The sequence below is a fragment of the Hoplias malabaricus genome, chromosome 14 (assembly GCF_029633855.1).
Source record: "Hoplias malabaricus isolate fHopMal1 chromosome 14, fHopMal1.hap1, whole genome shotgun sequence".
Taxonomy (NCBI): Eukaryota; Metazoa; Chordata; class Actinopteri; order Characiformes; family Erythrinidae; genus Hoplias; species Hoplias malabaricus.
The window spans coordinates 285,716-309,189 of record NC_089813.1 but is presented as its reverse complement, the minus strand read 5'-3'; the positions used below and the strand labels follow the sequence as shown (position 1 = coordinate 309,189).

Genomic DNA, 23,474 nt, shown 5'->3' with positions numbered 1-23,474 from the left:
CTGATAAAGTGGCCAGTGAGTGTCAATAGATGGGGGGTGTTTCTGATAAAGTGGCCAGTGTGTGTCAGTAGAGGGGGGGTGTTTCTGATAAAGTGGCCAGTGAGTGTCAATAGATGGGGGGTGTTTCTGATAAAGTGGCCAGTGTGTGTCAGTAGATGGGGGGTGTTTCTGATAAAGTGGCCAGTGAGTGTCAGTAGATGGGGGGTGTTTCTGATAAAGTGGCCAGTGAGTGTCAATAGATGGGGGGTGTTTCTGATAAAGTAGCCAGTGAGTGTCAATAGATGGGGGGTGTTTCTGATAAAGTGGCCAGTGAGTGTCAGTAGTGGGGGGGGGGTGTTTCTGATAAAGTGGCCAGTTTGTGTCAGTAGATGGGGGGTGTTTCTGATAAAGTGGCCAGTGAGTGTCAATAGATGGGGGGTGTTTCTGATAAAGTGGCCAGTGTGTGTCAGTAGAGGGGGGGTGTTTCTGATAAAGTGGCCAGTGAGTGTCAGTAGAGGGGGGTGTTTCTGATAAAGTGGCCAGTGAGTGTCAGTAGATGGGGGGTGTTTCTGATAAAGTGGCCAGTGAGTGTCAGTAGAGGGGGGGTGTTTCTGATAAAGTGGCCAGTGAGTGTCAGTAGAGGGGGGGTGTTTCTGATAAAGTGGCCAGTGAGTGTCAATAGATGGGGGGTGTTTCTGATAAAGTGGCCAGTTATTGTCAGTAGAAGGGGGTGTTTCTGATAAAGTGGCCAGTGAGTCTCAGTAGATGGGGGTGTTTCTGATAAAGTGGCCAGTGAGTCTCAGTAGAGGGGGTGTTTCTGATAAAGTGGCCAGTGAGTGTCAATAGATGGGGGGTGTTTCTGATAAAGTGGCCAGTTATTGTCAGTAGAAGGGGGTGTTTCTGATAAAGTGGCCAGTGAGTGTCAGTAGATGGGGGGTGTTTCTGATAAAGTGGCCAGTGAGTGTCAGTAGATGGGGGGTGTTTCTGATAAAGTGGCCAGTGAGTGTCAATAGATGGGGGGTGTTTCTGATAAAGTAGCCAGTGAGTGTCAATAGATGGGGGGTGTTTCTGATAAAGTGGCCAGTGAGTGTCAGTAGTGGGGGGGGGGTGTTTCTGATAAAGTGGCCAGTTTGTGTCAGTAGATGGGGGGTGTTTCTGATAAAGTGGCCAGTGAGTGTCAATAGATGGGGGGTGTTTCTGATAAAGTGGCCAGTGTGTGTCAGTAGAGGGGGGGTGTTTCTGATAAAGTGGCCAGTGAGTGTCAGTAGAGGGGGGTGTTTCTGATAAAGTGGCCAGTGAGTGTCAGTAGATGGGGGGTGTTTCTGATAAAGTGGCCAGTGAGTGTCAGTAGAGGGGGGGTGTTTCTGATAAAGTGGCCAGTGAGTGTCAGTAGAGGGGGGGTGTTTCTGATAAAGTGGCCAGTGAGTGTCAATAGATGGGGGGTGTTTCTGATAAAGTGGCCAGTTATTGTCAGTAGAAGGGGGTGTTTCTGATAAAGTGGCCAGTGAGTCTCAGTAGATGGGGGTGTTTCTGATAAAGTGGCCAGTGAGTCTCAGTAGAGGGGGGGGGGTTGTTGAAGTTGACAACCTGAGAAAATGCAACAGAGGTTTGTACAGGAGCTTTAAAGGAGAAAAGTAATGGAGTCATGAACAGAGTCAGAGAACACGAATATTTAACTGGTATTAGGTTTGTCTTGGATCTAGACTTGAATTTTTTACCACAGTGGTCAGTCTTTCCACTGTTTTACAATTCTGCAAATGAATGATCTGTGATGCATCCCTGAAGTATCTGGAATTCCCTGCTAGAAATCATTAGCATATTGTTGCTTTCTTGTTTCATTTTACATTATTTGCAAACACTAGCTGCCATTTAACTGTTTAAAGTGTTTATGAGAGACAAACCAAAAGAAGCATTCCAAAATTATTTTCAATAAATTCTTTCTGTGTAAATGCACAGCACATGAAAGCTACCAGGTTGTGTACCATGTTGTGTTTTGGATGCTAGTATGCTAGTCAACTAGGACTTCTCTGTTCTCTGTGACAAGGTTAAACTAGCACCAGACCAGTATACACCAAACCAGACCAGCACCAGACCAGTATAAACCAAACCAAACCAGCACCAGACCAGTATACACCAAACTAAACCAGCACCAGACCAGTATAAACCAGACCAAACCAACACTAGACCAGAATAAACCTTTATAAACCAGCACCAGATCAGTATAAACCAAACTAAACCAGCACCAGACCCGAATAAACCAAACTAAACCAGCACCAGACCCGAATAAACCAAACTAAACCAGCACCAGACCAGTATAAACCTTTATAAACCAGCACCAGAGCAGTATAAACCTTTATAAACCAGCACCAGACCAGTATAAACCTTTATAAACCAGCACCAGAGCAGTATAAATCTTTATAAACCAGCACCAGACCAGTATAAACCTTTATAAACCAACACTAGACCAGTATAAACCTTTATAAACCAGAACCAGACCAGTATAAACCTTTATAAACCAGCACCAGACCAGTATAAACCTTTATAAACCAGCACCAGACAAGTATAAACCTTTACAAACCAACACTAGACCAGTATAAACCTTTATAAACCAGCACCAGACCAGTATAAACCTTTATAAACCAGCACCAGATCAGTATAAACCTTTATAACCCAACACTAGACCAGTATAAACCTTTATAAACCAGCACCAGACCAGTATAAACCTTTATAAACCAGCACCAGACCAGTATAAACCTTTATAAACCAGCACCAGACCAGTATACACCTTTATAAACCAGCACCAGACCAGTATATACCTTTATAAACCAGCACCAGAGCAGTATAAACCTTTATAAACCAGCACCAGACCAGTATAAACCTTTATAAACCAGCACCAGACCAGTATAAACCTTCATAAACCAACACTAGACCAGTATAAACCTTTATAAACCAGCACCAGACCAGTATAAACCTTTATAAACCAGCACCAGATCAGTATAGACCTTTAAAAACCAACACTAGACCAGTATAAACCTTTATAAACCAGCACCAGACCAGTATAAACCTTTATAAACCAGCACCAGATCAGTATAAACCTTTATAAACCAGCACCAGACCAGTATACACCTTTATAAACCAGCACCAGACCAGTATAAACCTTTATAAACCAGCACCAGAGCAGTATAAACCTTTATAAACCAACACTAGACCAGTATAAACCTTTATAAACTAACACTAGACCAGTATACACCTTTATAAACCAGCACCAGACCAGTATAAACCTTTATAAACCAGCACTAGACCAGTATAAACCTTTATAAACCAGCACCAGACCAGTATAAACCTTTATAAACCAGCACCAGACCAGTATACACCTTTATAAACCAGCACCAGACCAGTATAAACCTTTATAAACCAGCACCAGACCAGTATAAACCTTTATAAACCAGCACCAGAGCAGTATAAACCTTTATAAACCAGCACCAGACCAGTATAAACCTTTATAAACCAGCACCAGAGCAGTATAAATCTTTATAAACCAGCACCAGACCAGTATAAACCTTTATAAACCAACACTAGACCAGTATAAACCTTTATAAACCAACACTAGACCAGTATAAACCTTTATAAACCAGAACCAGACCAGTATAAACCTTTATAAACCAGCACCAGACCAGAATAAACCTTTATAAACAAGCACCAGATCAGTATAAACCTTTATAAACCAGCACCAGACCAGTATAAACCTTTATAAACCAGCACTAGACCAGTATAAACCTTTATAAACCAGCACCAGACCAGTATAAACCTTTATAAACCAGCACCAGAGCAGTATAAACCTTTATAAACCAGCACCAGACCAGTATAAACCTTCATAAACCAGCACCAGACCAGTATACACCATTATAAACCAGCACCAGACCAGTACAAACCTTTATAAACCAGCACCAGACCAGTATAAGCCTTTATAAACCAGCACCAGACCAGTATAAACCTTTATAAACCAGCACCAGACCAGTATAAACCTTTACAAACTAGATCAGTATACACCTTTATAAACCAACACCAGACCAGTATAAGCCTTTATAAACCAGCACCAGACCAGTATAAACCTTTATAAACCAGCACCAGAGCAGTATAAACCTTTACAAACCAACACTAGACCAGTATAAACCTTTATAAACTAACACTAGACCAGTATACACCTTTATAAACCAACACTAGACCAGTATAAACCTTTATAAACTAACACTAGACCAGTATACACCATTATAAACCAGCACCAGACCAGTACAAACCTTTATAAACCAGCACCAGACCAGTATAAGCCTTTATAAACCAGCACCAGACCAGTATAAACCTTTATAAACCAGCACCAGACCAGTATAAACCTTTATAAACCAGCACCAGATCAGTATAAACCTTTATAAACCAGCACCAGACCAGTACAAACCTTTATAAACCAGCACCAGACCAGTATAAGCCTTTATAAACCAGCACCAGACCAGTATAAACCTTTATAAACCAGCACCAGAGCAGTATAAACCTTTATAAACCAGCACCAGAGCAGTATAAACCTTTACAAACCAACACTAGACCAGTATAAACCTTTATAAACTAACACTAGACCAGTATACACCTTTATAAACCAACACCAGACCAGTATAAACCTTTATAAACCAGCACCAGACCAGTATAAACCTTTATAAACCAGCACCAGAGCAGTATAAACCTTTACAAACCAACACTAGACCAGTATAAACCTTTATAAACTAACACTAGACCAGTATACACCTTTATAAACCAACACTAGACCAGTACAAACCTTTATAAACCAGCACCAGACCAGTATAAGCCTTTATAAACCAGCACCAGACCAGTATAAACCTTTATAAACCAGCACCAGACCAGTATAAACCTTTATAAACCAGTCTAAACCAGTGTTGAAACAGCTCAGCACATGTTCAATAGCGCAGACTAATGCAGTTCTGTGAGTGAATAAAGAACTCTACTGTTCCGTTAAGGAAATACGGCTAATGACAGGGTTATGTATTTGTTCACGCCACAACATTTTCCATAAAACAGTCCGGCGTCCTTGATAGAGGATTTAAAGCTGTAAATGATGGAGAAAGCAGAAGGATTCGGACACTTTATTTGCTCAAGGCTCTGGGAGGGAGTGAATATATTTTCAGATGGGAGCCATGATGTAAAACACAGTTAGCGGCTAAAGCTAATTAGATCTGAGGAGATGTTGAGCTCTGGTGACTGCACTGACAGTTAGAGCTGGGCTTTCAGATCAGGACATTAATGTAGAACTGGGACTAAAAACAAGGTGTTAGAAAGTGGATGATATTAATAATGATCATTTCTACTAGCGCTGTATTATTATGACAGCACTAAAATAACAGATACAAATCCTTATTTCGGCTCTTTTCTAGCTTAGCCTGTTAGCGCAGCCTGGAACGCAGGCCCCCTAGTGGCCATCCCAGTGACTGACACATTTGGCTTTTTCCCCAGGTTTAAATACAGAAGTCTTTGATTAATTGGCCAACATATTAGGCCTTTAGAGCAGCTCCTGAAGTCCTAGCCAATAGGGAAGCTCATCTGTCTTTATCTACCTAGTTACCACAGAGAGAAAATATCCTGACTGGATAATATTTCATTAAATGTTTCAATAATTTAACCCTTTTGTTTCCAACCAAAACCAACACTTACATAGTTTAGAATACAGCAGCAAAGATGATAAAACATGAACAAACCAACGGTGGACGTTAACTAATATATATTCTTTAAATTAAATGATTTATTTTATTTGATGTCGAATGAAGAATGCCGTCTTTTATCAGAACAGTTAAAAGAGAGCAGTTTTCTAAAAAGCAGAGAGCCTCTCACCTGCAGTCCAGGTGTGTTCACCTGCTTCTACAGACATCTGTCTACCATCTGAGATGAAACTGTGGCTGCACACATGAAAACCGTTCAAACAAAGTGAACAGGGCGGTTGGGAGAGTGTTAGTTGGAAGGTGTTGGTGGTAGAGGAATGTACTGATGCTGTGTCGGAGGTTCTGGACGACAGCTGGATTAAACATGGCCCCCTCGCATGGGGAACCCACACTATGGCGAATACAGAGCGGTTTATTCAGGGACTAGAAGCAGTCTGACTCTTGTTTTCCGTGTCACAGAATGTAAACATTAATACGTGGTCTCCTTCATGAACATTGTGTGCTGCACTGTGTGGTAAAAATGACTTATTGCACCTTTAAAACAGTGTGACTAAGAGCTCGATCAGCAAATCCTAACCGCACAGACACACACACACACACACACACACGCACTGGTGGAGTTATTGCTCTGGCAGTGTGTTTGAGGGTGAGATCAGTGCTCTGTGGGGGGAGGTTGCTGAAAATCTGGAACTTTCTCTGGACGCCTGAATAGGTCCAGCGAGACAGAACAGGATGAGACTTGAGTGCCAAAGAGTCTGGGTCAACAAAGTGTGTGTGTGTGTGTGTGTGTGTGTGTGTGTGATTATGTGTGTGTGTGTAAGTTTGTGTCTGAGAGTGTGTGTGTGTGTGTGTGTGTGTATGTGTGTGTGATTGTGTGTGTGTGTGAGTTTGTGTGTGTGTGTGAGAGAGTGTGAGAGTATGTGTGTGTGTGTGTGTATGTGTGATTGTGTGTGTGTGTGTGTGTGAGAGTATGTGTGTGATTGTGTTTGTGTGTATGTGAGAGAAAGTATGTGTGTATGGGTGTGTGTGTGTGTGTGATTGTGTTTGTGTGTGTGTGGTTGTGTGTGTGTGTGAGAGAGAAAGTGTGTGTGTGTGTGTGTGTGTGGTTGTGTGTGTGTGTGAGAGAGAAAGTGTGTGTGTGTGTGTGTGTGTGTGTGTGTGTGTGTGTGTGTGTGTGAGAGAGTGTGTGTGTGTGAGTGTGTGTGTGTGTGTGTGTCTTCTGGACATTTTATAGTGTCCAGTATTATCTCCAGAATGAAAACTAAGTTCCTCTCCACAAAGACTCACCTATTAATGCTTTAATACTTTATTGTGTTTTTATCACCAGGGCGACTCCAGGTGGTGGCCTCACCTTCACACGCAGAGATCCCGCTGGGGGAGGGTAAACGCTTCCTGTGTAAAGGTGAGTGAGGAATACAGCTTATTTAACAAGAAGACCATTCTCAGGATCTGTACAAATTAAAGTGTGCACTTTGTAGACGTACACGTGAATTTCTGACGCCCAAAACATTCAGTTCAGTTCAAACATAGATTTCACAATCAACGTTGTCACAAAGCAGCGTTACACAGATCCAGATCCAGCCTCAGAGCGAGCCAAAGGTGACAGTGGCAAGAAAAACTCCACTGTTGAGGGTGGGAAGTAGAAACCTACGGCAGACGACCAGCACCAACTCTCCATCTGTAAAATCTCCAGCTGCAGCAGAGATCACGTTTGTTTTTATCCGACTCACGACGGCAGCTCGTAAAATGACGCCGTAGTCTTTTGAAGAGGTTCAAACGCTCCTTGGATCGGTGGCCGACGAAAGAATCCAGCGAGAGCTGGACACTGCAACAAGGAAGGAACAAGCTCTACTGATCTGTCTGAACTGATGACGGAGCTGTGTTCAGTCCCAAACAACAACAACACGCCGATACACCATGAGTAAACACCGCTTAACGTTACCACCGCCGTTGTTGTGGTTTCCAAAGACCACTGTTCCTCTTAGAGACGGGGTTAGAGACGACACTGATACATTTCAGGGGTGAGCTGTTAGAGTGGAAAACCAACAAAGAACCATGTACGAAAAACGAGTAGAGCTGAGCTGAGTAGAGCCAAGTAGAGCTGAGCCGAGTAGAGTTGAGCTGAGTAGAGCCAAGTAGAGCTGAGCTGAGTAGAGTTGAGCTGAGTAGAGCCAAGTAGAGCTGAGCTGAGTAGAGCCGAGTAGAGCTGAGCCGAGTAGAGCCGAGCCGAGTAGAGCTGAGCCGAGTAGAGCTGAGCCGAGTAGAGCTGAGCTGAGTAGAGCTGAGTAGAGCCAAGTAGAGCTGAGCTGAGTAGAGCTGAGCCGAGTAGAGCTGAGCCGAGTAGAGCTGAGCCGAGTAGAGCTGAGCCGAGTAGAGCTGAGCTGAGTAGAGCTGAGCCGAGTAGAGCTGAGCCGAGTAGAGCTGAGCAGAGTAGAGCTGAGTAGAGCCAAGTAGAGCTGAGCTGAGTAGAGCTGAGTAGAGCCGAGTAGAGCTGAGCCGAGTAGAGCTGAGCCGAGTAGAGCTGAGCCGAGTAGAGCTGAGCCGAGTAGAGCTGAGCAGAGTAGAGCTGAGTAGAGCCAAGTAGAGCTGAGCTGAGTAGAGCCAAGTAGAGCTGAGCTGAGTAGAGCCAAGTAGAGCTGAGCTGAGTAGAGCTGAGCCGAGTAGAGCTGAGCTGAGCCGAGTAGAGCCGAGTAGAGCTGAGCTGAGTAGAGCCGAGTAGAGCTGAGCTGAGTAGAGCTGAGCCGAGTAGAGCTGAGCTGAGCCGAGTAGAGCTGAGTAGAGCCAAGTAGAGCTGAGCTGAGTAGAGCCAAGTAGAGCTGAGCTGAGTAGAGCTGAGCCCGAGTAGAGCTGAGCTGAGCCGAGTAGAGCCGAGTAGAGCTGAGCTGAGCTGAGCCGAGTAGAGCTGAGCTGAGCCGAGTAGAGCTGAGTAGAGCCTAGTAGAGCTGAGCTGAGTTGAGCCGAGTAGAGCTGAGCTGAGTAGAGCCAAGTAGAGCTGAGCTGAGTAGAGCTGAGCCGAGTAGAGCTGAGTAGAACCGAGTAGAGCTGAGCTGAGTAGAGCCGAGTAGAGCTGAGTAGAGCTGAGCCGAGCTGAGCTGAATAGAGCTGAGTAGAGTAGGCACCATGCAGTGGAAAATCAACACTAGGAACTACATCTCTGTCCTGACCTGTTGTGAACCTGTGTGTGGTTTCAGTGGATGGAGAAGCTGTGATGTCCTGGTTCGCCCCGAATGGAGAGAGAGTCCCTAACAAGCCCGGAAACATCCGAGTGCACAGACTGGACCGGACGTCCCTCGCTCTCTCCGTTGACTCGGCTGAGACGCAGGACGCCGGAGTGTATGTGTGTGTCGCTGAAAACACACACACTTCAGCCCAGGCCTCTGTGAATCTGGAGGTCGTCTGTAAGTGCCCCACACAACAACACTGTAAAACTCTTACAGAGTGCTAACACAGCTCGTTAACCCCGCAACCGCCAGGCTGGGATTTACACACCGCTGCTTTTACAGCGTTGGCCAACTCCTGTCTGAAGTGTTTCAGCATCATACAGAACAGGCTGAAGTGTTATAACAATGAAGTATTATCTGTCTACTACCTCTTAAAGGGGAAGTCCACACATTTTGCTGAAATTCTGCCTTTAAAATGAACCAGAATCTCAGGACCCTTTGTGAGAGCAGTGGTGCTGATAGTAACCAGACGTCTTAATGTTTACAGCTTTAAAATAACACCCTGGTGGTTAAATGTCTGTCGTGGATTGACTTAGAGGTGGGCAGTAGGATGATCATTTATCAGTATTGCGATATCAGCACTTGGAGAATGCAGATATGTTTAATTTTTAATGACAGTATTTTAATATCAATCATCTGCATCAAAATATCGTGATTCTAATTAGGGACCAGCACGATTTATCAATTAATTGATTAATTGAGAAAGTTTGTAAATAAAATTAGGATTATTGGTTACACACTAAACAGCTTTTCTTCTCTCACTCCTTCACGTGAAGTCTCACGTATGACTTTAAAACAAACAACATGGGAAATCTGTTCTCCACCAGGGGGCAGTGTAAAACAGAGTGAGACTGTAGCTGTTCAACGAAGATAAACAGATTAATCAATCATTAATCAAACAATGCCATGAGTTAACATAATCACGGAGTACCCATCACTAATATGTAATGTTTACGATGAAATAAATATTGTGAATAAGTATCGATATCGATACGAATACGAATCACACAGCCCTAGGTTAAGCTTAGATTCATGTTTTAAATAAATTCACACAAATTACTTTTAAAATACAGACTCAGGTAAGACCTGGGGTTTTTACTCTTGGGCTCCCCCTACAGTTCCAGGGTGTAATTCACTTTTACAGCACTGTCCTAAAATCAAGGGGGAGGTGGGCTGGTTTCCGATCCTCCTCTAAAAGCTCTTTGAAGCTGTAAATTTAAGATTAAAAAAAACCTAGTGTTGCTTTAATCCTAACAAAGCCCAGACTGTAGTTGTTTGTATCCGTGCGCTACACATTCGTCACATGAATCCTAATATTTGTATCTGCTCTGAGAGTGATGTTCACTTTCTGAAACCCAGAGGCTGTTTGGACCTTATTTGTTTGGAATCATCCAGAATCCTCGCTCCAGGAGCGGGAAACATGGCGCACACGAACCCGTAGATTTGGCTCCATTTGCTTTGTTTGTGTTTTTCGTCCAAACTCGGAGCAGACGGCCAGAGTCTGGGGCCTGGAGCAGAGACTGAAGACTCTTTGGCAGCAGTGGGTCGGTTCTGAAAGAGCCAAACTGGGTTTCTGTGGATTTCGTTCCAGTCTGGGCTGAGTTTATTATTAATGACAGTGGTCCTGGTTCTCCTTTGAAACCAGAGCCATGAATCACATTCCCAACACAACCCAGTTATTGGATCGTTCTCAGCGCTGCAGTGACACTGACGTGGTGGTGGTGGTGTGTTAGTGTGTGTTGTGCTGGTGTAGAGTGGATCAGACACAGCAGTGCTGCTGGAGTTTTTAAACCCTGTGTCCACTCTCTGTCCACTCTGTGAGACACTCCTCCCTCGGTGGTCCACCTTGTAGATGTAGAGTCAGAGTAATAAAGTAGAACAATGTAAATATAAACAACATCAATGTTACATTAAATATGTATTTATTTAAATTAGGATCTTTTTTTTGTGACTACAGTTTCTCTTTGCACTCTTCCTTCACTCTCCTTCCTTCTTTTCTTCATCCCTCCATCCAGTGAAGCGAGTGCGGAGAGGGAGAGAGAAGGAGGGAAGAGAGAAAAGGCAGAAAGAGCCCAAACCCACCAAAAAACCCAAAGGTCCGAAGCCCACCAAGAAACCCAAGGGAGACAAGGGCAACAAGAAGCAGAAAGGAGACAAGAAGGGGAAAGGGAAGAAGAATAAAAAGGAGATTATAACCACCACTCTACCTCCCACCACCACTCTCCCTCCCTCCACCTCTCCTCCCTTTATCGAGTACGACGAGGAGTTCTTCGACCCCGACCTGGACCAGTACTGGGACGAAGGTCTGGGATTTTACTGACCGTTTTATTTGGATAAAAATGACTGTAAATTAAAGGCAGCGTAGAGAATTCTGACATGAAATCCCTCCATTTGTGTTAGTTTTAAGGTGGAGCGGTGTGTGTGAGTAAGAAGCGACTGTATCTTTTAAGGTGGAGCGGTGTGTGTGAGTAAGAAGCGGCTGTATCTTTTAAGGTGGAGCGGTGTGTGTGAGTAAGAAGCGGCTGTATCTTTTAAGGTGGAGCGGTGTGTGTGAGTAAGAAGCGACTGTATCTTTTAAGGTGGAGCAGTGTGTGTGAGTAAGAAGCGACTATATCTTTTAAGGTGGAGCGGTGTGTGTGAGTAAGAAGCGACTGTATCTTTTAAGGTGGAGCGGTGTGTGTGAGTAAGAAGCGGCTGTATCTTTTAAGGTGGAGCGGTGTGTGTGAGTAAGAAGCGGCTGTATCTTTTAAGGTGGAGTGGTGTGTGTGAGTAAGAAGCGACTGTATCTTTTAAGGTGGAGCGGTGTGTGTGAGTAAGAAGCGACTGTATCTTTTAAGGTGGAGTGGTGTGTGTGAGTAAGAAGCGACTGTATCTTTTAAGGTGGAGCGGTGTGTGTGAGTAAGAAGCGACTGTATCTTTTAATGTGGAGCGGTGTGTGTGAGTAAGAAGCGACTGTATCTTTTAATGTGGAGCGGTGTGTGTGAGTAAGAAGCGGCTGTATCTTTTAAGGTGGAGCGGTGTGTGTGAGTAAGAAGCGACTGTATCTTTTAAGGTGGAGCGGTGTGTGTGAGTAAGAAGCGACTGTATCTTTTAAGGTGGAGCGGTGTGTGTGAGTAAGAAGCGACTATCTTTTAATGTGGAGCGGTGTGTGTGAGTAAGAAGCGGCTGTATCTTTTAAGGTGGAGCGGTGTGTGTGAGTAAGAAGCGACTATCTTTTAATGTGGAGCGGTGTGTGTGAGTAAGAAGCGGCTGTATCTTTTAAGGTGGAGCAGTGTGTGTGAGTAAGAAGCGACTGTATCTTTTAAGGTGGAGCGGTGTGTGTGAGTAAGAAGCGACTGTATCTTGTTGGTGTCTGAAGTGTAAATTGTCTGTAAGTGTTTATTCACTGTTTGGATTCCCACAGAAACTCATGTGTAACTCGAGCTGTTTAGTTTTGTGCTTTATGCTTTTCAACATTCTGAGGTCTCTCCACTGTCCTAACGCCTCCAGATGTCATTTCTCAGCTGTGGCTCACTGAGTAGTGAACAGAGAAAACGCCTGAGCCAGTTTTGACAGAGATACTTGGTTTGTTTCCCATTTGCTGAGCCAGGGCTGTGTACAAACACAGGAGCTTTTTCCAACGACAACAGACAGAGCTGGTAAATGGTGATGACATTTTATAGAAAGGGTTTTTTGATTAAAATTGCGAACATTGCCTTTACAGCTCAGACATCTCAGACTAGGCTTAGACTCAGTGTGACGGATGGAGTCAGCAGAGACAATCACTGACGCCGTGTGCCTCACTGTTGTTGTCTGGGGACTGACCGTCTGCTGTTTTGTCCACAGTGTACACTACAGAGAGGACCACCACAGAAGCCTTCATCCCCCCCACGGAGCAACCCACTGAACCCCCCACCGAACACCCCACTGAACCCCCCACTGACAGCATTCCAGATTTGGAGGAGTATCCAAACCCATTTCCTGGTAAAATATCTGCACACTGACCCGACCAATCAAAGGCTCTGTTTATATCACAGCAACTGATCATTGGCTGAACAAGCTTCACTCGACACTTTTAAACATGTTTATGTATTAAACACCTGTCTCTCTCTCTCTCTTTTTGTCTCTCTCTCACTGTCTCTCTCTCTCTCTCTCTGTCTCACTCTCTCTCTCTCTTTTTGTCTCTCTCTCACTGTCTCTCTCTCTCTCTTTATGTCTCTCTCTCTCTCTCTGTCTCTCTCCCTCTCGCTCTTTTTTTGTTTCTCTCTCTCTCTTTGTCTCTCTCTGTCTCTGTCTCACTCTCTCTCTCTTTGTCTCTCTCTCTCTGTCTCTTTTGTCTCTCTCTTTCTCTCTCTCTCTCAGAGTATGAAGATTACTGGACGGTAGAAGAGACCAAACCCACGACTCCGGTGCCCACTGTGAAGGAGGATTTCTGGGACCCTTCCTGTATTCTAAACTCTTGTTTCTAATTCACTATCATTCTGCTGTTGGCTCTGAGTCTAGATCAGTGTTTTTATTGATATCTAACCTCCTCTGTCTCTGTTTCTCACTGAAAGATGAGTCTCCAGAGATCACGCCCTTCCCGGACAGTGAAGTGGTCAATCCCACCGACACAGACTGGAGCTACAGCGTCACAGGTGAGTCTTACCTGAGACTCGGCAAACAACACTCAGCTCACTCTGGGTCACTGTCTAAGAGCTAACACAGAGTTCATCAGATAACGTACAGGGCTTAGAGTGAAACCTCCATTTTTTAAAATGTAAACCCCTCTATAATGCTCTATTATGATCATATGGTTCTCTTGGTGCGTCTGACAGATTGTAGTACACTACAGGAAGTGTAGGGGGCGATATGTGTATTTTAATACATCATAAAAGACAGAATCTCCTGTTACACAAAGGGAACTTTAAAAAAACAAAGTAAAAGCTAATTAAACTAGAGCTGGACAATAATTCAATATCAATTTATATCGCAATATATCGTCTGTCACTGACTGACCACCATTAGAGGGCGCTGTCATCAGTTCAGCACTCGATTTAAAAGCCAGTCGGTTGTTGTTTGATGGTGATGTCACGTCTCTTGTTTTTGAGTGAATTTGATGCTGTTAATATTCGTTATCGGAATTATATCGTATCGACGGAAATTAAGAAATATATCACGATATAAATGAATCGTATCGTAACCATGGAAACACAACTGAACAGATCAATATCTCATTCACAATTAAAACATTCTTCCACTCATAAGACTTTGTGTCAAATAAAAAATGACAAATATCATTTCATTGAACCAAAAATAACCCGTAAACGAAGTTAAACGTAAATTACAGTTAAACGTTACACACAAACACTTTAAAACCTATTTCTAAACTTAACAAGCGCTAGTTACTGCTGTGGAGATCCTACAGCAACACGACCAAAGTGGTTTATCAGAGCAGCTTTACACGAGGAACAGGCCCCGCCCCCTCTGGACCCAGCCCCTCCCCCTCTGGCTTTGTGTGGGCTTTTATACGTCGCCTTGATCTCTGGTGATAGCACTGGGCTCTGAAGGGTGGCCTCGTGTGACTCATAAATGTTTAACGGCGGAGTGAAGGAGTGATAAAGCGCTGTTAAAGACTTTGTTTGTGCAGAAAGCTGTAGAACTGCGGTTAGAGACAAAGCCGGAGTTACTCCCAGATTAATGACAACGTAAATGTGAAAGCACAAAGGAGCCTCCTCTGTTCCACAGTGTTGTTGTTGTTGTCCGTGGAGTTGTGCCCAACGCAGCAGTCGGAGCCGTTCACGTCAGAAATAACTCAGACCTGAGGGAGGTTTTATTCGTTTCTGTCCAAACTTTAACTGTTTAACTCTGGCCTTTACTCTCTTTCACAGAGCCCACCATCCCACCGTACGACAGCAAGTGGTACGACGAGTACGAGTACGGACCGGGTAAAACACACACACACACACACACACTGGTGACCTTCCTGACCTCACAGTGCTGACAGTTCAACAGCGTAAACAAACAACTGACACTTCTGGCCTTTATCTCTCTCTCTCCACTGAAATCTGAGCACACACACACACACACACACACACACACACACTGCAGCCTGTCATTTACCAGTCGCCTCTGACTCTGCAGTAAACATCAGGTGGAGCCAGATGTGTAAAGAGAGCCAGATGTGGTTATCTTCACTCTCATCTTTCTGGGAGAGAAAAGAACCGATGAAAACAATAGAACGATGAAAGAGAGAATAGGATGAATGTCCTATACCTTATATCTGTCTTCTGTACTTCACTTTATAGACTCTGGTCTCGGTGGTCTACACTCTGTCGAAGGTTTGTGAGAGAGAGAGAGAGAGAGACAGAGAGAAAGAGAAGAGAGAGGGAGACAGAGAGAGAGACAGAGAGAGAGAGAGACAGAGAGGGAGACAGAGAGAAAGAGACAGAGAGAGAGAGAGAGAGAGGGAGACAGAGAAGACAGAGAGAGAGACAGAGATACAGAGACAAAGAGAGAGAGAGAGACAGAGAGAAAGAGACAAAGAGAGAGAGAGACGGAGAGAGACAGAGACAGAGAGAGATAAAGAGAGAGATAAAGACGGAGAGAGAGAGACAGAGAGAGATAAAGAGAGAGATAAAGAGAGAGATAGAGAGAGAGACAGAGAGAGATAAAGAGAGAGAGAGAGAGAGAGAGAGAGAGAGAGAGAGATTGATTAGAGGGAGTTAGAAAGTTGATAATAATTTAAAATCCATTAAATATTTAAGAATATTAAAGGAACACTAGGTTTGAGGTGACATTTTCACTCCTGGGCTCCCCCTACAGACATAAATATGACGGTTCTACAAGTGTTTTTAATGAAAGGATGGTTCTGTACAGAACCCTGAACACTTTCAGTACATTTTGCATCAGAAGGGGTTCTTCATGTTGATGGAGAATGTGCTGTAGATGGTTCTATACAGAACCTTTTAGAGAAGGGTTCTATACGGCACCAAAAAGGGTTCTTCTGTTGTTACGATGTCAAGCTCATTACAGCAGAGGAACCGTATAGAACCCTTCTCTAAAGGAAGTGATGTATAGCACATTCTCCATCGACCTGAAGAACCCCTTCACGATGCAAACTGCTCAGGGCCCTGTACAGAACCCTCGTAGGCCCATTATATTTAAGAGTGTACCGTAGAGCCGGTGTGTTCTGCTCTGTACGGGTTAAAAGCAGAGACCCAATTAAGTTGTACTTGTCAGAACCAGAGAAAAACAGCCCCACACCCGGTTCTGATTAGTCCTTTGATGTAAAAACCACAGCTTGGCTCTTAACGAACAGCGCCATGGCCGAGACGACACGGGTCAGGGTCCAAAAGAACTCTGACTGATCGGCGCGGTCCAGACTGATGTCAGACACACGCTTGTAGCTGGTGTTTCTGTCCCACGCTTCACAGACGATAATGCGACACATTTACTGCTGCTTTTACGGCCCTGGGTCTGGATTTCAGAGCCTAAGGTCCCTGTCTGTTTCTGTTCTCTTCAGAGAAGAAGCTGGAAGAAGAGCGTGAGAGAGAGAGAGAAAGAAAGGAGCAAGAAGAAAGAGGTACGTCTCTGCCACGTCGTCTAATTAGTGCTCGTTAGCCTCGGAGTGCTGTCATTGTGTTAGCCACAATAGCGGTGTAATTACAGCGTAATTACCAGGGCATAACTCACACCACACTACAGCGAGACCTGGCGGCTTCTCTCCGTGTGGAGGATGTAATTTGTTGCTCTTTATTGTGGGCTCTGTGTTTGAGTGGCGCTGGGATGTAAAACCCTGGTCTCGTTAGATCTTATACTTCGTCTATTTGCTCAACAAGAAAACTGCATCCAAACACTTCACATCAAAGACACGTCCAGTTTCAGACGCACAGAGAGTGCACTTTGTACATCTGACAGGTTAATGTTAGTGTACTGTAACCATGGAGATGCTTGTACTGTAATCTTAGAGACAAGTGTGGTGTAACCATGACAATCTTTTTAGCAGTATACTGTAACTATGGGAATTAGTGTAGTGTCACTATGTAAATTAGTATATTGTAACCATGGAAATGTGTGCATTATTACCGTGGAAACAAGTGTAGTGTAACCATGGCAATTAGTTTACAATAAGCATGGAAATTATTATAGTGTAACCATGGGAATGTGTGTATCATAACCATGGAAATGAGTGTGGTGTAACCATGGAAATCAGTGTAGCGTAACCATTGGAACATATGTAGTGTCACCATGGAAATTCATGTTGTATAACCTTAGGAATATGTGTATCATTACCATGGAAACAAGTGTGGTGTAACCATGGAAATGAGTGTAGTGTAACCATGGCAATCAGTTTACAATAAGCATGGCAATTATTATAGTGTAACCATGGGAATGTGTGTATCATAACCATGGAACGAGTGTGGTGTAACCATGGAAATCAGTGTAGTGTAATCATTGGAACATATGTAGTGTCACCATGGAAATTCATGTTGTATAACCTTAGGAATATGTGTATCATTACCATGGAAACAAGTGTGGTGTAACCATGGGGAATATATGTGCTATAACAATGAAAACAAGTATGTTGTACTGTATTACCATGGAAAAGAGTGTACCGTAACCATGGAAACGAATGTAGTAATGGGGTGTAGCCCTATCGTAAACCTGTAACATGAAGCAGACCTAACGATGTGAATTGTTGCAGTGTAAACATGGTCTTGGGACTGTACTTTAACCCTGGAGGGGTGTAACCCAAACTGTTACTGTGGAAATGACTGTTGTTTCCATGGAAACAGAGGTAGAGAGCGGTGTAGTCCACTGCACTTCACATGTTCTGATGAGTCTTGTCTGATTGTGTTTGAGGAGAAAGTGTGGCTCTGGTGTTTTTACGGATGTAGGAACAGTTCACATTTTTATGATTTCTCAGCAGCGCATGTGAACTCTGTGTGAACCGGGGATTCTCTGGGGACAGTAAACAGCTCCGGAGCTGGAGGTGTGTGTGTGTGTGTGTGTGTGTGTGTGTGTGTGTGTGTGTCGGGGGCTACGCAGAGAGACTGATATTAATCTTTATTGTTCTTGGACCCTGAATGAGTTTAAGGAAAACTGGAAAACTCAGTGACACCATGTGTGAAGAGGATTTATTGGATGTAAATTTGAGCTGTCAGACACACACACACACACACACACACACACACACACACACAGTCTCGTCTCCATGGTTTTAGGGGACATTACATTACAGCTGCTTGTCCAACACTAACTCTGTCCTTAAATCACAAAACATGACGTTAAACATTTTGATTACAGACATTTCATCCCCAGGTAAACAGGTTTTGGTCCCCACAAAGTAATGTATATCTGGGTCTCACACACACACACACACACACACACACACACACACTTATTTTTTCACTGTTATGTGGAGGAGAGGCAGAAAAGGTCAGAGCAAGGTTTAAGAGAAAGAATGCGATATGAGAGGATTAATGCATCTGAGCAGAACTGAGAGGAGGGAGAGAGAGAGAGAGAAAAAAAGAACAGAGAGAGAGAAAAAACAGACAGAGAGAGACAGATAGAGAAAGCGAGAGAGACAGAAAGAGAACAGATAGAGAGAGAGAGAGAAAAAACAGTGAGAGAGACATAGAGAAAGCGAGAGAGACAGAAAGAGAACAGATAGAGAGAGAGAGAGAGAAAAAACAGTGAGAGAGACAGATAGAGAAAGCGAGAGAGACAGAAAGAGAACAGATAGAGAGAGAGAGAGAGAAAAAACAGTGAGAGAGACAGATAGAGAAAGCGAGAGAGACAGAAAGAGAACAGATAGAGAGAGAGAGAGAGAGAGAACACATAGATAGAGAGAGAAAAAACAGTGAGAGAGACAGATAGAGAAAGCGAGAGAGACAGAAAGAGAACAGATAGAGAGAGAGAGAGAGAACACATAGATAGAGAGAGAGAGAAAAAACAGTGAGAGAGACAGAGAAAGCGAGAGAGACAGAAAGTGAACAGATAGAGAGAGAGAGAAAAAACAGACAGTGAGAGAGAGGACAGATAGAGACAGAGAGAACAGATAGAGAGAGAGACAGAGAGAGAACACAGATAGAGAGAGAGAACAGATAGAGAAAGAGAGAGAGAGAACACAGACAGTGAGAGAGAACAGATAGAGAAAGCGACAGAGAGAGAACACAGATAGAGAGAGAGAACAGATAGAGAAAGAGAGAGAGAGAACACAGATAGAGAGAGAGAACAGAGAAAAAACAGACAGTGAGAGAACAGATAGAGAGAGAGAGAGAGAGAAAACAGATAGTGAGAGAGAGAAAAAACAGACTGAGAGAGAGAACAGAGAGAGAAAGCGAGAGAGACAGAGAGAGAACAGATAGAGAAAGAGAACAGATAGAGATAGAGAGAAAGAATGTAAGTCAGAGAAGCAGTGAATAAAAACAAACAAAACAACCCTCTCTGAGAAAGTAGAAGAGACTGAAGAAAGGAGGAACTCCAGAACAGAGAAAGACAGAGGAGATGGACAGAGCAGTGAGTGGGGGGAGAGCGAGGGGGACGGGGGGCAGTATCTGTGGTTTAGGCCGGGGCTGATACTGCCACGTGTCTGAGGGTCTGCTGCAGGCTGCGTCTGTGGAAAGAGGAGGATTCACTGACTGTAAAATCACTGGGGTTTGCTCAGAAATGTAAAACTCTACAGAAACAATGTACCACAACCTCTCCATCCCTCAGAACCCAGTTCCACTGTTCCACATCTCCAGAGTCTTTCACCATCGCCGTGTAGTCCATTTCCCGTGTTTAGTCTGTGAGGGCTGCTGGATTAAATCACTTATTACTGGACGGAGGAGCCGTGACTCTCCAGATTCCTGGGGCCTGCTGAAAGCCTGCTGTGTTTGGCATTAGCTTCACAAGAATGTCGAAGAAAGCTGGAGAAAACCCAGGCGGAACACTGGAGTTCCTAGGAAACGTACAGTGACCGTGGATCAGGGCAGTGATGGATCTGCTGTGGACGGGGGGGGTGAAGTAAACATGGATGTTGTTCATTACATTTCCCTCCTGACGTCTTGTTGTTTCAGAGACGGAGCAGAGGAGGAGGGAGGAAGAGGAGGAGAGGGCAAGATGGAGGACTAAACCTCCCCCACGCGTCTACAAAGAGCCCAAATGTGAGTATCACTATCAGTTAGATACGGGTTGTTCTTGCCCTGTGCTGAACTGGAATGTGTGGGTGTGGACCTCAGCACAAGTACCCATCCAGACCTGCAGAGGGCGATAAACCAGCACTGACACACGTCTCCCTTAACTCTCCAGTCTCTACCACTTTAAGTAGAGCATGTTTGTGCTTCGTCACCATTTTAAAAGCATAACACACTTCCTCTTCACAGAGGAACACAGTTCTGTTTCTCAGTGAAACCCCACAGCAGTGTTCTCCCCCTGTGTAAACAGCCCCTGTTCAGAACGCTCCTGTTCCTTTAAATGATAATGAGCCGCTCGCTGTTCACCCCGACCCCGAGCGCACAGCAGTGAGGAGCGAGGAGCAGAAGCTCTGGTTTTTAGCCGTTTTCACTCTGTTCTCTTTCTTCTCCGTTTTTACTCAGTGCTCTTATTTCTCCGCGCTCGTTGTGTCTGTTTCGCTGAGTTTAACCTCGTCTTTGAGCTCTCACGTAAACACGGGTCCAGCGCTGTGATTGGACAGACTCAGACGAGGGGGCGGGGCCATTCTAAAGTCTCTGCACTTGACGTCAGAAGCGGAGCAGAATCAGAGCGACTCGTTTTATCCCGTGTTTCTGACTCAGGCAGCGCTCAGAGAACTGACTGGGGTCTTGTTTCACAGTGTGTGGGTTGGTGGGCTCTGAATGCACACAGCAGGATTATGTTTATAATTGCACGCTAAGTTTAATCACGCCTATGTAACTGTAGCTGCGAGAACAGACCACAGATGTCTGTGAAGCTCTGACTCTGACGTAAACTGATCCCGGTCTGTTTTTCAGAGCTGTGTTATAAGAGTGTTATATAACTTTTGGTCGTAATTCTTCGCCCCGATTCAACTTTGGTTTCTGCCCCGAAATGAAGCCGTCCTTCGGCTCCCTCTGGTCAAACGTTCCCCTCGAGCCTGGAGCCCGGTGTCCCGATCTCACCTGAGGGAGCAGGGTCACACTCACTGACCGACCCCTGAGTGTTTTTGCACAGTCCAGGCCTTTGTTCATTTCCAGGGTTTAATCCAGACCACGTCCTGCCAGAGCTGCGGCCCAGTTCCACAGCTGCTTCTCCTCAAAGAGGCCTTTGAAAGACTGCGGGTCCAGATGTGTAGAAGTGTAGAAACCGAGGACTTTATAAAAGTATAAATGCAGTTTCTCTCTGAGCCTCAGGTCTCACATCTGCTCATCACCGCTCAGAATGAGGAGCAGAGGCGTTTCATGTTGCTCTGCTGTCGACAGATGACTGAAACACGCTGTTTATCCTTTGTTTTAACGTCAGCGCTCCGTCTTTTCCCCGCGGTCCGCAGTAAATAAGAATCCGCACTGTGTAACACTGTTTATCTCTGATCCTGGACCTGCAGAGCACAGAGCTGCTGAAGTGCTTTTGGATTAGAGTAATTCATGTTGTGATGTAATGTCTGTTCTTTATTCCCTCTCTCTCTCTCTATCTCTCCCTCTTCCTCCCTCTCTCTCTCTATCTCTCCCTCTTTCCCTTTCTCTCTCTCTCTTTCTTTCTCTCTGTCTCTCTCTCTCTCTCTTTCTCACTCTTCCTCTCTCTTTCTCTCTTCCTTTCTCTCTCTCTCTCTCTCAGTTTGTCCTCCTCTGGGATTAGAGTCTCACCGAGTGGATGGTGATCAACTTCTGACGTCATCGATGAGCCAACACCGCTACGGACCTCACCGCGCCCGGCTCAATATTCAGGTGAGGAGACGGGTCAGCAGCTGGGGTTCAGTTCTGCGGGATCCAGCTCCTGAGCCCAGTGCCGCTGATAGTTAGATGTTAATAGACAGATAATAACAGTCACTGAAATCCTGAGACTAGTCCCTGACTCTCTGTGTCTCACAGCTGAGTGTCTCCAGGTTCTGTGAGGAACACACACATTAAACCCGTGACCCATGTGAGCGCACAGCCGTGTGTTTATACCTCACTGATCTGATCTCTCTCTGTCTGCGTGTGTCTGCGTGCGTCTGCGCAGGCGTCTGGAGACGAGGACGATATGAACGGAGGAGGGTGGTGCGCTAATCAGGAGGATAAAGTTCACTGGATCGAACTGGACGCTCGGACACTCACCGAGTTCACGGGGGTCATCACCCAGGGCCGGGACGACCCCATAGAGTCAGAATAAATATTATTATTATTAATATTATTAACAGATATACACAGTGAGCAGTGTTTACTCTTAACACGGACTGTGTTGTTTCTTAGGAACGATTATGTGACGTCTTTCTACGTGGCCTTCAGCAACGACAGCAGAGAGTGGACTATTCTCCACGATGGGTACTCAGAGTGGGTAGGTTCTAGATACTCTCAGTTTGCTGGATCTATATACTCTGATTGGGTAGGTTCTAAGTTTTCAGAGCAGGTGAGTTTCTAGATAGTCAGAGTAGATACGTTCTAGATACTCAATTAAGACCAGCTTTGAAAACAGTGTCCTTGATAGTCAGAGTGGGATGTATTTAGAGTGAGCAGGTTCTAGATACACAGAGTTGGTGATATATATATAATGAACATGTTCTAGGGAATATTTAGAGTGATTAGGTCCTACACAGACAGAGTGGGATATATTTAGAGTGAACACATTCTAAATAGTAAGAATTTCATATATTTTGAGTCTGTAGGTTCTACATAGACATAGTGGGATGTATTTAGAGTGAGCAGGTTCTAGATACACAGATTAAATGATATTTAGTGTGCAGATTATAGATACACAGAGTTGGTGACATATATAATGAACATGTTCTAGGTAATATTTAGAGTGAACAGGTTCTAGATAGTCATAATTTGATATATTTTGAGTGTGTATGTTCTAGATAGTCAGCGTAGGATGGATTTGAAGTGAGCAGGTTCTAGATAGTCAGATTGGGATGTAATTAGAGTGAGTCAGTTCTACATAGACATAGTGGGATATATTTACAGTGAGCAGGTTCTAGATAGTCAGAGTGGGACGTATTTAGAGTGAGTCATTTCTACACAGAGTGGTCTATATTTACCGTGAGCCGGTTCTAGATAGTCAGAGTGGAATGTATTTAGAGTGATTCATTTCTACACAGAGTGCTCTATATTTACTGTGAGCAGGTTCTAGATAGTCAGAGTAGGATGCATTTAGTCTGAACAGGTTCTAGATAGTCAGAGTGGGATGCATTTAGAGTAAGTCGGTTCTACACAGACAGTCTATATTTACTGTGAGCAGGTTCTAGATAGTCACTGTGGGATGTATTTAGAGTAAGTCAGTTCTACACAGACAGAGTGGTTTATATTTACAGTGAGCAGGTTCTAGATAGTTAGAGTGGAATGTATTTAGTGTGAGTAGTTTCTACACAGAGTGGTCTATATTTATAGTGAGCAGGTTCTAGCTAGAGTGGGATATATTTAGAGTAAGTTGGTTCTACACAGACAGTCTATATTTACTG

At 44.3% G+C, this 23,474-nt stretch overlaps 1 protein-coding gene across 1 annotated transcript in view; it reads left to right on the top strand.

Moving 5' to 3' along the window:
- aebp1b (AE binding protein 1b) overlaps positions 1-23,474 on the top strand; it is a 35,024-nt gene that overhangs the window by 1,633 nt on the left and 9,917 nt on the right. Inside the window, exons 2-13 of the mRNA XM_066643448.1 lie at positions 7,027-7,101; positions 8,891-9,097; positions 10,936-11,223; positions 12,746-12,883; positions 13,262-13,345; positions 13,456-13,536; positions 14,770-14,826; positions 16,404-16,463; positions 19,945-20,031; positions 21,656-21,765; positions 22,040-22,179; positions 22,270-22,354. Coding sequence (XP_066499545.1) covers positions 7,027-7,101; positions 8,891-9,097; positions 10,936-11,223; positions 12,746-12,883; positions 13,262-13,345; positions 13,456-13,536; positions 14,770-14,826; positions 16,404-16,463; positions 19,945-20,031; positions 21,656-21,765; positions 22,040-22,179; positions 22,270-22,354 — 1,412 coding nt within the window. The remainder of the gene's footprint in view (positions 1-7,026; positions 7,102-8,890; positions 9,098-10,935; positions 11,224-12,745; positions 12,884-13,261; positions 13,346-13,455; positions 13,537-14,769; positions 14,827-16,403; positions 16,464-19,944; positions 20,032-21,655; positions 21,766-22,039; positions 22,180-22,269; positions 22,355-23,474) is intronic.